We start from the raw sequence: 14,033 nt of genomic DNA, 5'->3' as shown, positions 1-14,033 counted from the left end.
AAACATGGTATAGGCAGAATGTTTAGTCTGCTTCTGGTTATACTTACGCTGTTTGTCATCCTCCTGTACATATTACGAGCCAGCATACCCCTAGTGTATGTCTGAAGAACAAGAATAGCATTTTTTTCCCTTGCAAGCCTCTGTCTTAGTAGATAACCTCTACACCTGGCCTCTAATTTTGTAATTATTGCTTGAGATTTCTGATACTGAAGACGTATATGCCTGCTTCTTATTACTGCCTGCAGCCTTTGGAAACCATGTTGCATCTGAAACAAAAGAGTTGGAGCCTTTGAAGAACATGGCACTTACATTTCAACAAAAGCTTTAGTTCAGCAAATGACAAAAAAGACAATATAAGATAACAATATTACCTTAAGGTAGGATTTCCTATCGTGGTATCCTTTCCACACAGCTTGGATCTTCACAGCAGCCTCTTTCTGTCTGAGAAAGCGTTTCCTACAAAGAAACAGATACTTTTCAGCATAAGCTGTCCTGTGTGTGTGTGTACATGAAGAGCAGCACTATGGCCATTATATAACTGGTATATGGTATTTTGTGCTCTGCAGGCTTCATCTGTAATTTTCAGTTCTTCCAGAGCTGGTGGGACGGAGCTCCCTCCTTCTCCCTCCATAGACTTGCATTGCTTATCTTGCAGACACAGGACAATGCTGAGCTGATTTTCAGACAAGAATATCTGAGCAGCAGGTGGACAAAGTTTTTTCACATGTCAGTGCCTCTGATCAAACTGATGCCCACCATTAACCCTTTAGATGCCATGATAAATATTGATCATTATGGCATCTGAAGCATAACGGGGGATTAGTAAGGCTCATCAGACCAAATGCAGCATGACCGTGGGGGTCCAATGACCCAACATGGCAGTCGGAGGTCCCCCCACTCACCTCCTGCCGCTCTGCTGGAGTCTTCTTTTTTGGTCTGCTTATTACAGACCAGAGAAGTAAATTGCAGATTATACTGACCAATGCCATGCATATGCATAGCACTAAACAGTATAAGCAATCAAATTATTTCCATAAATAGTCCCCTATCGGGGGCATTAAAAATACATTTTACAAATAAAGTATAAAAAAATTAATGAATACACATATTTGGTATCAAAGCATGCATACATGTCTGAACTATTAAAATATAATGATGTTAATGATCCTGTACAATGTACGGCTTAACCGTAAAAAAAAAAAAAAAAAAAAAAAAACATTGCTAGATTTGGTCATCACATCACAAAAAAAAAGAAATGAAATAAAAAATTATTGAAGGGTCACATATAAACAAAAGTGGTACAAAACAAAAAATAATTACATATCATGGCACAAAAATACAGCCCCAATACAGCCCCGTATATAGACAATTTTAGAGTTTTTTTTAAAAAAGCAGTATAATAAAAGAAAAGCTAGCAAATGTATAATTTTCATTGCATTTAATTTTATGGACCCACAGAATAAACAAAACATGTTAGTAGTATTACCATAAAATGTACAGCATAAAAACATAGCCCTCTAAAAGTGGCAAAATTGCAGTTTTCTTTTTAATTTTCCCACACAAATATTATTTTGGTTTTGCCATACATTTAATGGTAAAATTAATCAGGTAATCACAAAGTACAATTGGTCAGGCAAAACAAGCCCTCATATGGGTCTGTAGATGGAAAAATAAAAAAAAATTGGTGCATTTGAAATAGCTATAAGCAGTGAGATAAACATGACTACAGGCTCAATAGTACCTACACTGTACAAGCATATATAATACATCTGTCGAATTATTATCAGAAACTTATATGCTAGAATAATGGCAGCAATGACACCAGTTGTCAAATACAATCTGAAGCAGTGCAGTAATGACTTGCTAAATTTCAATGATAAAAGGGAGCATACAGAAAACTACAATAATACATAAAACCATGGCGATCAAAATGGTTGATGTTATCTATACACAATGCTACTATACCTGTCTTTAAATCCCCTTAAAACCCTTTGTATGAGAACAGCTTTGGATATGAGTGCCTTTTCACGTTCCACCTCCAGTTTTGTATCATGATGATCCTAAACAAAGAATAGCGAGAGACAAACACTTTATTTCCTTGGCTGTATTGGGACATACTTAGTAGTTATATCAAGTGTACCAAAATATACATCTGTGTATATATATATATATATATATATATATATACCGTATTTATCGGCGTATAACACGCACTTTTTAGGCTAAAATTTTTAGCCTAAAGTCTGTGTGCGTGTTATACGCCGATACACCCCCAGGAAAGGCAGGGGGAGAGAGGCCGTCGCTGCCCGCTTCTCTCCCCCTGCCTTTCCTGTGGTCTAGAGCGCTGCTGTCGGCCCTTTTCACCCCCTGGTTATCGGCGCCGCTGCCCGTTCTGTCCCCCTGACTATCGGTGCCGGCGCCGATAGCCAGGGAGAGAGAAGGGGCAGCGGCACCCATTGCCGGCGCCGCTGCCCCGTTGCCTCCCCCCATCCCCGGTGGCATAATTACCTGAGTCCGGTCCGCGCTGCTCCAGGCCTCCGTCGTGCGTCCCCGGCGTCATTGCTATGCGCTGAACGGCGCGGCGCTCTGACGTCATGCGCCGCGCCGTGCATAGCAATGACGCCGGGGACGCACGACGGAGGCCTGGAGCAGCGCGGACCGGACTCAGGTAATTATGCCACCGGGGATGGGGGGAGGCAACGGGGCAGCGGCGCCGCAATGGGTGCCGCTGCCCCTTCCCTCCCCCTGGCTGTCGGCGCCGCTTCTCTCCCCCTGGCTATCGGCGCCGGCACCGATAGTCAGGGGGACAGAACGGGCAGCGGCGCAGATAACCAGGGGGTGAGAAGGGCCGGCAGCAGGGCTCTAGACCCCAGGAAAGGCAGGGGGAGAGAAGCGGGCAGCGACGGCCTCTCTCCCCCTGCCTTTCCTGGGGGTATATCGGGGTATACACGCGCACACACGCACCCTCATTTTTTCATGGATATTTGGGTAAAAAACTTTTTTTACCCAAATATCCGAGGAAAAATGAGGGTGCGTGTTATAGGCCGATGCGTGGTATACCCCGATAAATACGGTATATATATATACATCCAGTGGTGATCAAAAGTTTGGGCACCCCAGGTAAAAATTTGTATTAATGTGCATAAAGAAGCCAAGGAAAGATGGAAAAATCTCCAAAAGGCATCAAATTAAAGATTAGACATTCTTATGATAGGTCAACAAAAGTTAGATTATATTTCAATCATTTACACTTTCAAAATAACAAAATACAAAAAAATGGCGTCTGCAAAAGTTTGGGCACCCTGCAGAGTTAAAGGGGTTATCCAGGAAAAAACTTTTTTTTATACATCAACTGGCTCCAGAAAGTTAAACAGATTTGTAAATTACTTCTATTAAAAAAAATCTTAATCCTTTCAGTACTTATGAGATTCTGAAGTTAAGGTTGTTCATTTCTGTCTAAGTGGTCTCTGATGACACGTGTCTCGGGAAACGCCCAGTTTTGAAGCAAATCTCCATAGCAAACATCTTCTAAACTGGGCGTTTCCCGAGACACGTGTCATCAGAGAGCACTTAGACAGAAAGGAACAACCTTAACTTCAGAAGCTCATAAGTACTGAAAGGATTAAGATTTTTTAATAGAAGTCATTTACAAATCTGTTTAACTTTCTGGAGCCAATTGATATATATAAAAAAGTTTTTTCCTGGAATACCCCTTTAATATCTTGTACTGCCCCCTTTGGCAAGTCTCACAGCTTGTAAACGCTTTTTGTAGCCAGCCAAGAGTCTTTCAATTCTTGTTTGAGGTATCTTTGCCCATTCTTCCTTACAAAAGTATTACAGTTCTTTGAGATTTCTGGGCTGTCCGTCACGCACTGCTCTTTTAAGGTCTATCCATAGATTGTGAAGGCCATGGCAAAACCTTCAGTTTACGCCTCTTGATGTAATCCCCCGTGGATTCATCCTTTCTTTAACTTCAGTTTTTTTCACAGATGGCATCAAGTTTTTCCTTCTACTCATGAGATGTTCCCTGTGCAACTGGCTGCAATACAACCCCAAAGCATGATTGATCCACCCCCATGCTTAACAGTTGGACAGAGGTTCTTTTCATTAAATTCTGTTCTCCTTCTTCTCCAAACGTACCTTTGCTCATTCTGGCCAAAAAGTTCAATTAACCTCATCGGTCCACAGAACTTTTTTTCCAAAATGCATCAGGCTTGTCTATATGTTCATTTGCAAAGTTCAAACGCTGATTTTTGTGGTGAGGACGTAGAAGAGGTTTTCTTCTGATGACTCTTCCATGAAGACCATATTTGTACAAGTATCTCTTTATAGTGGAATAGTGTACCACAACTCCAGTGTCTGCCAGATCTTTCTGGAGGGATTGTGCAGTCAAACGTGGGTTTTGAATTGTTTTTCTCACAATCATGCGAGCTGTTCTGTCCGATATTTTTCTAGGTCTTCCAGATCTTGCTTTAACTTCCACTCTTCCTGATGACTGCCATTTCTTAATTACATTCCGAACAGAGGATTTTGACATCTGAAAACGTTTTGCTATCTTCTTATAGCCTTCTCCAGCTTTGCAGAATTGTGGAAATTCTGTTGTGTGAACATACCCTAAAACTTGCAATTGGCAAAATCTTTCCAAAAAAACAGTTTTGGATCTTGAAAAGCCTCCTGTTGTTTCCTGTTAAGATAGATCCTTTCAGTAGTACAGAAAAACATGTTGTGAACCTAGTCCAATTGAGTGCTAGGGCAGTAATTAAGTCCAAATGATTCTACAAATGATTCTAGAAATGAATGACACCAATTTGCCAGGATTTATATTTAAAATCTTACCTTTAAGAAAAGCTTTGTCTTTCCTACCTTCCAGTCGCTATCTTTTCCAATGACTGCCCCAACAATGTCAATGGAACAAGCAAGATGGTCCCACTAATACAGAAATAAACAATATAAATAAATAAAATATATGAGACAACTATTAATATACTGATGAAGATGGATTGGGTATTCTTTTGTATAAATGCACTATAGTATCATGCTGGGAATGTTACTCAAACTAATTGGATTTTTATAGGGTTGTTTTCACATAGCTTGTTGATGGGTTGTGAATCACCTTTCAAGCAACAATCTGATGTGCCGACACAGTTTTTTTTTTTTAAGGTTTAGGTTTTTCATTTAGGTTTTTCATCTGTGTGAGATCCTACAGGAATTCTGCATGAATATTCTGTGCGGACATTCCACAGCAGCAGTGGCCCACTAATTTCAATCTTTAAGCAGGTCCGGGAATCGTTGGCGCAACCATCTGGAGGTAACTTGCACTTGGCAAGATGTAATAGATCTGAGTGATTCTTTATTTCATAGCCAATAACAGACGCGTTTCGAGAATACACACTGTCTCTTTTTCAATGTAAAATTGTGTTGTCTCGGAAAGTGTTGTCTCGAAATGTGTCTATTATTGGCTATGAAATAAAGAATCACTCAGATCTATTACATCTTGCCGAGTGCAAGTTATTTCCAGATGGTTGCGCTCACCTTTTGTGGTTGTGTATCATACACAACCACCTCTCATAGCATCTAAGGACGGTGCAGCCTTCCCTGGGATTCGGTGTAAGGCAGCTCCTAACCGATGGATGATATCTTTATAGGGGTACTCCTCCCCTAGACATCTTTTCCCCTAGCCAAAGGACCACACCACACGGAATGCATAGCTGTCTGTGAGACAGCGTGCGGTCCTCGCGACCGCACTCTCTGTAATGTCCACAAGGAACATTCCGGACTTGTGAACATAGCCTAATACATGTGACTCACCTGGCCTCATTCCCCACAGCAGCGAATGGAGGTACAAGCATCAACTACAAGACATTTATAGATGCTGAAGATGGAAATACACCTTTAATATTTACCCTGATGGAATAAAATGCTAATACTTAAATTATTTTATATGAAATGATATACTTGTGTGAAGAACAGTAAACTATTACCTTATTGCGAGCAGAGGAATTTAATGGCAGTAACACTCTAAATCGGTGAAAGAAATCAGCGAAAGTGTAACGTATGGGATATCCTGCCTTTCGAATTCGTATAGTCTCCATCATTCCAGAGTATCTCAATTGTCGAATACACAATTCTCGATCAAACAACTAAAGAAACATAAGGACTAACAGTTGGAAAGGTAATGACACAAAGATGAATATTTTCTAAATGTACCATGTAACTAACTTGTGCTCTTTGCTTCCTTAAAGGGGTACTCCGGCACTAAGACATCTTATCCCCTATCCAAAGGATAGGGGATAAGATGCCTGACCGCGGGGGTCCCGCCACTGGGGACCCCCGTGATCTTTCACGCCGCACCCCGTTAGAATCAGCCCCCGGAGCGTGCTCGCTCCGGGTCTGATTACTAGCGATCACAGGGACGGAGCATAGTGACGTCACGGCTCCGCCCCCGTGTGATGTCATGGCTCCGCCCCCTCAATGCAAGCCTATGGAGGGGACGTAACAGCTGTCTAACTGGGTGCGGCGTGGAAGATCACAGGGGTCCCCAGCGGTGGGACCCCCGCGGTCAGGCATCTTATCCCCTATCCTTTGGATAGGGGATAAGATGTCTTAGCGGCGGAGTACCCCTTTAAGGGTGCATTCACACACTTGTAACTATCAGCGGGTTTCCCGCTGCGGGAAACCCACTGCGAGTTACGCTAGACAGTCCTCAAATCTGAAACTATTGTGGACTGTCTGTGGACCCATTTAAATCAATGGTAGGGTAACTCGCAGCAGGATTCCCACAGCGGGAAACTCGCTGCTAGTAATAGCATGTGAACGCACCCTCAAGGGGTACTCTGGTGGAAAAACTTTTTTTTTTTGTCAACTGTCATTTGAAAATCTTAATCCTTTGAAGTACTTATCAGCTGCTGTATACTACAGAGGAAGTGTAGTGGTTCTTTTCAGTCTGACCACAGTGCTCTCTGCTGACACCTCTGTCCGTGTCAGGAACTGTCCAGAGTAGGAGTAAATGCCCATAGCAAACCTCTCCTGCTCCGGACAGTTTCTGACATGGACAGAGGTGCCAGCAGAGAGCACTGTGGTCAGACTGAAACTAACTACACAATTTCCTCCAATGCATACAGCAGCTGATAAAACCTGGAGGATTAAGTCATTTACTAATCTGTTTAATTTTCCTGCACAAGTTGATTTAAAAAAATTTGTCTTCCACCGAAGTACCCCTTTGATATATGTGATGCTTCTTGTAATATGCAATACATTTCATCTAGTTATGTAGCAACCCCTCAGGCCTAACATAATCCCATAAGGCAATTATAGAGCAAAATGCAAAAACACTGTTATTTAGACTTCCTGGGCTTATGTTATTTGTATTTAGTTCTGTTATTTTTATTTAGTTCTCTCATTCATAAAGATTTATAAAAAAAACACATGTCATTAAAAATCCCTCTTTTTTTTGTGAGGGTAAAGATGGATTCACAGGTAAGTAAGAATTGGTATAATTAGTTTGAAAGGCAAACCCAAGAGTTCCTGCAAGTTCTATTCATCGAAATTGAGCTAACGTAGATTTCAGAAGCAAGGCATATGGGCAGTTTTACTGCCTGATTTATTGAGAGGTGTGCGCGTCCTAATAAATCAGGAAAGCAGAAAGCAATGTGCTTTCACATTACGATCAAGGTGTGAAACGCCAGTCTTGATAAATTACCCCCATAATGTTTGCTCATTTTATAAACTGTAAAAAGCACATAAAATTGATCTTTTTAGGGCTAAAGAGCAGGCAAAAATAACCTGCCTTTTTTTTTTTTTAACTCAGCAGTAAAACGGGACAGTAGTTGATCATAAATACGTATCCTTTTTTAGCCATTTATGACTGAACAAGAAGACTTTGTTTGATCAGTATTTGCAGCCTAAGGGTACGTTCCCACACGGCGTATTTTGCTGCGTATTTGGTGCGTATTTGGTGCTGCGTATTTTCCTACCCATTGACTTCAACAGAGAAAATAAAATACGCAGCAGCAAATACGCCGTGTGGGAATGTACCCTTAAAGAGTACCTATCATAAAACCATATTTTCTAAACTAATTCCCTAACTACTCCTAACACCCCTCCTGCCCTTCAAAAAATTTCCGAGCTTTAAAAGCTCCATATCATACCTTTCCCCTTAATCACACTGTGTGAGCTCCCAGCAGGAGAAAGTGGGCGTTCCCCAGCAGACATGACATCACTGAAGCCTGCTAGAGCTGTGCCTCGCCATGCCCCGCACGCACTTCCTGAGTTTGGTCTCCTGCCAGGCCGGGAGGAGACCAAACTAACTGTTTGACTTGTGCAGGGAACAGAACAGAGCCACCTAGTGGCCGTTGTTTCACATTAGAAACATAAAGGTTGAGAATTTTAACAGCAATTAAATAGCAAAGTGTCTTATTATGACATAAGGAACAATATAGTAAACATTTAGTTTGGTGACGGGTACGCTTTAAAGGAAAACTGTCAGCCTGTTCACCCACACTAAACCTAATACACTGGGTTATATTATGGGTGAACAGGAGTCCAAGGAGGGGTCACTTACTTGAGTATGCGTAGGTCCTGAGATATGTCCCCCAGAAGATCCTTTGCTAAATTCAGTGAATCACACGCAGGGGACGGGGCTTCACTGAATCAATTCACATATTCATTGTCTGTGATTTCACATCCTAATGAAGTGGAGTCACAGATAATGGGTATGTAAATTGAGCCGGTGAATTTAGCATAGGATCTTCTGGGGGACATATCTCAGGACCTACTGGACATATTTAAAGGGGTACTCTGGTGAAAACCTTTTTTCTTTTAAATCAACTGGTGCCAGAAAGTTAAACAGATTTGTAAATTACTTCTATTAAAAAATCTTAATCCTTCCTGTACTTATTAACTGCTGAATACTACAGAGGAAATTCTTTTCTTTTTGGAATTCTCTCTGATGACATCACGAGCACAGTGCTCTTTGCTGACGTCATTATAATAATAACTCTTTATTTATTGTTGTCCTTAGTGGGATTTGAACCCAAGGCCCCAGCACTGCAGCTAACCACTGAGCCACCATGCTGCCTTTAGCATACATCTGCTATGCACAGTTGCTAAAATGGACAGAGATGTCAGCAGAGAGCACTGTGTTCGTGATGTCATCAGTGTTCCAAAAAGAAAGGAATTTCCTCTGTAGCATTCAGCAGCTAATAAGTACTGGAAGGATTAAGATTTTTTAATAGAAGTAATTTACAAATATGTTTAACTTTCTGGAACCAGTTGATTTAAAAGAAAAAAGGTTTTCCCCGGAGTACCCCTTTAAGTAAGTGACCCCTCATTGGACTCCAGTTCACCCACATTATAACCAAGTATATTGGGTTTAGTGTTAGTGAACAGGCTGACAGTTTTCCTTTAATCATGCCAAAAATTGCTGTAAAAACTGACAATAATATTTTAGTTGTTTTTGCATGAAAAACTGATTTTTTTAAAGGCTGACAATATGGTCTAAGACATAGCTATAGATGGTTAATTAAAAAATAGTATTCTAAATATATGAAACACTCAAAAAAATAGCCTGGAACAGGTGAGGCCAGGAATATCAGATGGGACATTAGAAACATCTGTACATTTTAAGTTTTAGTTAAACTTAGCTTAGCATATACCAAAAATCAAGATTTAGTAACCAATAAAAAAATAATAAACCATAGTAAAATACCTAAGACTTAATGTGAGCTGAGATCTTAGAGAATGAAGCTGTTTATCTGTTTGTTTATCTAAGCACATACACAAAGTGGATCTCTTGGATATTTATTTAAATTAACAACACATAACTGTACATGTTTATTTGGCAACATGAAGAGTAACACCTACCAAAGGCTTCTTAAGCTCATTCGGTTTGATGCAGCGAACAAAATAGGGTTGACAACTGGCCAAAATTTTCATCAGCTGCTCCAGGGACTGTTTGAATTGTCCTCCAAGAGTGGGTAAGGCCTTATTTGTATCTGTGATCTGTAGGCAGAATATACTTATGAAATCTATTGTAAGGTACAAGTTGAGGTTGTACTTTTAGCTAAAATCCTGTTGATTAGTCTCTATTATAGCTGGAACACTACTGTATTATAAGTATGGAAAGTTCGTTTGACTGTCTATGAACCTCTGTTGAACTTGGAGTCAGCAGTATCTTTTATGAACACTCCTCTGACAACTAATAGGTATTTGACCACAGATGATGAAGTCTTGCCTGACTCTCAGGGAATTGCTGGCCACAACCATTTCACGCCTCAGCCAGCGATTGGCTAAGCGATACGTGATGTATTGAGCCCTGGCACCAGGAAGAAGACCAGTGTCGGAGCTAAATACGTCAAATTGCACCTCAGCCAATCACTGGCCCGTAAGTGCAGCACACGATTTGCAGAGCCATAACGTGAAGTATTAACCACTGGACATGTGCAATTCGTTTCGTAACGAACTAAAAAAATGTTCCCGTTTTCGGATGTTCGTTACGAAAAGAATGCACGAAAAAAAAATCACAAAATCCTGAAAAAGCATACGAATATACAGTTAACGAATGCATTTGTCAACTAACGCATAACAAATTTGCATGTTAACGAACAACGAATGCATTCGTTATCAGTATACCGAATGTCGGGGCCATGCATCAACTGCTATCCGGCAGTGCATAATGCTTAACCTCTTAAGGAAGCAGGGCGTATGGATACGCCCTGCATCCCGAGTCCTTAAGGACGCAGGGCGTATCCATACGCCCGTGGGAATTCCGGCCCCCACCGCTAGCCGGTTGGGGACCGGAGCCGGATGCCTGCTGAAATCGTTCAGCAGGCATCCCGGCATATCGCCCAGGGGGGTCATTATGCCCCCCCCATGTCGGCGATCGCCGCAGATCGCTGGACAATTCAGTCCAGCGATCTGCGGCGATTCCGGGTCAATCGGGTCTCCAGTGACCCGGTGACCCGGAATTACTGGCTGTTCGGGGCCGTCTCTGACGGCCCCGAACAGCCAGAGCCTGCAGGGGTGAGGTGGCACTGGTGCCACCTCACGATCACCCTGATTCGTCGGCCGGATTACCGGCCGACCAATCAGGGCGCCTGCTGCGGGCGTCACTCCCGCACCCGCTCCGCCCCTCTTGCGGAGGGCGTGAGCGGGAAGACGACCCGGGTGCTGGTGACCCCGATCCCCGGCGTCCATGTTGGGATCGGGGCCCCAGGAGCGACGGCGGCGGCGAGGGACAGCCTGCGATGGAGCAGCAGCAGGAGGTGAGTTACAGCCTCCTGCTGTTGCTTAGCAACAACTCCCAGCATGCAAAAAGGGCATGCTGGGAGCTGTAGTTATGCAACAGCAGGAGGAAGACCACCACAACTCCCAGCATTCCCTTATGGGCATGCTGGGACTTATGGTTTTGCAACAGCTGGAGGCACATTTTTTCTATGGAAAAGTGTACCTTCAGCTGTTGTATAACTACAACTCCCAGCTTGCACAAACAGCTAAAGTGCATGCTGGGAGTTGTAGTGAGGCATCTGCTGGTTGCATAACTACAACTCCCAGCATGCCCGTTGGCTGTCGGTGACTGCTGAGAGTTGTAGTTTTGCAACAGCTGAAGGCACACTGGTTGTGAAACTTAGAGTTGTTTTTTTATCTAACTCAGTGTTTCACGACCAGTGTGCCTCCAGCTGTTGCAAACTACAACTCCCAGCAGTCACCTTACACCATGCACCGTACATGCTGGGAGTTGTAGTTTTGCAACAGCTGGAGGCACACTGGTTTTGAAACACTGAGTAAGGTCACAAACTCCGTGATACATAACCAGTGTGCCTACAGCTGTTGCAAAACTAAAACTCTCAGCATGTACAGTCTGTCAGCGCATGCTGGGAGTTGTAGTTTTGCAAAAGCTGGATGTCCCCCCCAATGTGAATGTACAGGGTACACTCACATGGGCGGAGGCTTACAGTAAGTATCTGGCTGAAAGTTTGAGCTGCCGCAAATTTTCTGCAACAGCTCAAACTGCCAGCGAGAAACTACCGTGAACCCCCGCCCGTGCGACTGTACCCTAAAAACACTACACTACACTACCAAAAAATAATATAAAAAGTAAAAAACACTACATATACACATACTCCTACACAGCCCCCCTCCCCTCCCCAATAAAAATGAAAAACGTCTGGATAAGCCACGGTTTCCAAAACGGAGCCTCCAGCTGTTGCAAAACAACAACTCCCAGTATTGTGGGACAGCCGTTGACTGTCCAGGCATGCTGGGAGTTTTGCAACAGCTGGAGGCACCCTGTTTGGGAATCACTGGCGTAGAATACCCCTATGTCCACCCCTATGCAATCCCTAATTTAGGCCTCAAATGCGCATGGCGCTCTCACTTTGGAGCCCTGTCGTATTTCAAGGCAACAGTTAAGGGTCACATATGGGGTATCGCCGTACTCGGGAGAAATTGGGCTTCAAATTTTGGGGGGTATTTTCTGCTTTTACCCTTTTTAAAAATGTAAAGTTTTTGGGAAAAGAAGCATTTTAGGTAAAATTTTTTTTATTTTTTTTACATATGCAATAGTCGTGAAACGCCTGTGGGGTATTAAGGTTCACTTAACCCCTTGTTACATTCCCCGAGGGCTCTAGTTTCCAAAATGGTATGCCATGTGGGGTTATTTTGCGGTCCTGGCACCATAGGGGCTTCCTAAATGCGGCATGCCCCCAGAGCAAAATTTGCTTTCAAAAAGCCAAATGTGACTCCTTCTCTTCTGAGACCTGTAGTGCGCCAACAGAGCACTTTTCACCCCCATATGGGGTGTTTTCTGAATCGGGAGAAATTGGGCTTCAAATTTTGGGGGGTATTTTCTGCTTTAACCCTTTGTATAAATGTAAATTTTTTGGGAAACCAAGCATTTTAGGTAAATTTTTTTATTTTTTTTTACATATGCAAAAGTCGTGAAACACCTGTAGGGTATTAAGGTTCACTTTACCCCTTGTTACGTTCCCCGAGGGGTCTAGTTTCCAAAATGGTATGCCATGTGTTTTTTTTTTTTGCTGTCCTGGCACCATAGGGGCTTCCTAAATGCGGCATGCCCCCAGAGCAAAATTTCCTTCAAAAAAGCCAAATGTGACTCCTTCTCTTCTGAGACCAGTAGTGCGCCAGCAGAGCACTTTTCACCCCCAAATGGGGTGTTTTCTGAATCGGGAGAAATTGGGCTTCAAATTTGGGGGGGTATTTTCTGCTATTACCCTTTTTAAAAATGTAAAATTTTAGGGAAACCAAGCATTTTAGGTAAAAAATGTTTTTTAGTTTTTTTTACATATGCAAAAGTCGTGAATCACCTGTGGGGTATTAAGGTTCACATTACCCCTTGTTACGTTCCCCGAGGGGTCTAGTTTCCAAAATGGTATGCCATGTGTTTTTTTTTTGCTGTTCTGGCACCATAGGGGCTTCCTAAAGGTGACATGCCCCCCAAAAACCATTTGACGCTCCTTCCCTTCTGAGCCCTCTACTGCGCCCGCCGAACAATTAACATAGACATATGCGGTATGTGCTTACTCGAGAGAAATTGGGTTTCAAATACAAGTAAAACTTTTCTCCTTTTTACCCCTTGCAAAAATTCAAAAATTGGGTCTACAAGAACATGCGAGTGTAAAAAATGAAGATTGTGAATTTTCTCCTTCACTTTGCTGCTATTCCTGTGAAACCCGTAAAGGGTTAAAACGCTTACTGAATGTCATTTTGAATACTTTCGGGGGTGCAGTTTTTATAATGGGGTCATTTGTAGGGTATTTCTAATATGAAGACCCTTCAAATCCACTTCAAACCTGAACTGGTCCCTGAAAAAAAGCGAGTTTCAAAATTTTTTGAAAAATTGGAAAATTGCTACGGAACTTTGACGCCCTCTGGTGTCTTCCAAAAGTAAAAACTCATCAATTTTATGATGCAAATATAAAGTAGACATATTGTATATGTGAATAAAAAAAATAATTATTTGGAATATCCATTTTCCTTACAAGCAGAGAGCTTCAAAGTTAGAAAAATGCTAAATT

At 42.3% G+C, this 14,033-nt stretch overlaps 1 protein-coding gene across 7 annotated transcripts in view; it reads right to left on the bottom strand.

Moving 5' to 3' along the window:
• The window catches only part of MYO7B (myosin VIIB), a 222,068-nt gene that overhangs the window by 69,521 nt on the left and 138,514 nt on the right, over positions 1-14,033 (bottom strand). For all 7 annotated transcript variants that reach the window (XR_008891050.1, XM_056564675.1, XM_056564676.1 and 4 more), the window contains 6 exons: positions 9,862-9,999; positions 5,982-6,140; positions 4,837-4,929; positions 1,966-2,060; positions 372-456; positions 48-266 (listed from right to left, as the gene is read on the bottom strand). Coding sequence is in view for 6 of the 7 variants with exons in the window: in XM_056564675.1 (XP_056420650.1) it covers positions 48-266; positions 372-456; positions 1,966-2,060; positions 4,837-4,929; positions 5,982-6,140; positions 9,862-9,999 (789 nt within the window). In the remaining variant the exon portion in view is untranslated. The remainder of the gene's footprint in view (positions 1-47; positions 267-371; positions 457-1,965; positions 2,061-4,836; positions 4,930-5,981; positions 6,141-9,861; positions 10,000-14,033) is intronic.

This window comes from Hyla sarda, chromosome 3 (genome assembly GCF_029499605.1).
Source record: "Hyla sarda isolate aHylSar1 chromosome 3, aHylSar1.hap1, whole genome shotgun sequence".
Lineage (NCBI taxonomy): Eukaryota > Metazoa > Chordata > Amphibia > Anura > Hylidae > Hyla > Hyla sarda.
This window is presented reverse-complemented; position numbering and strand designations above follow the sequence as displayed.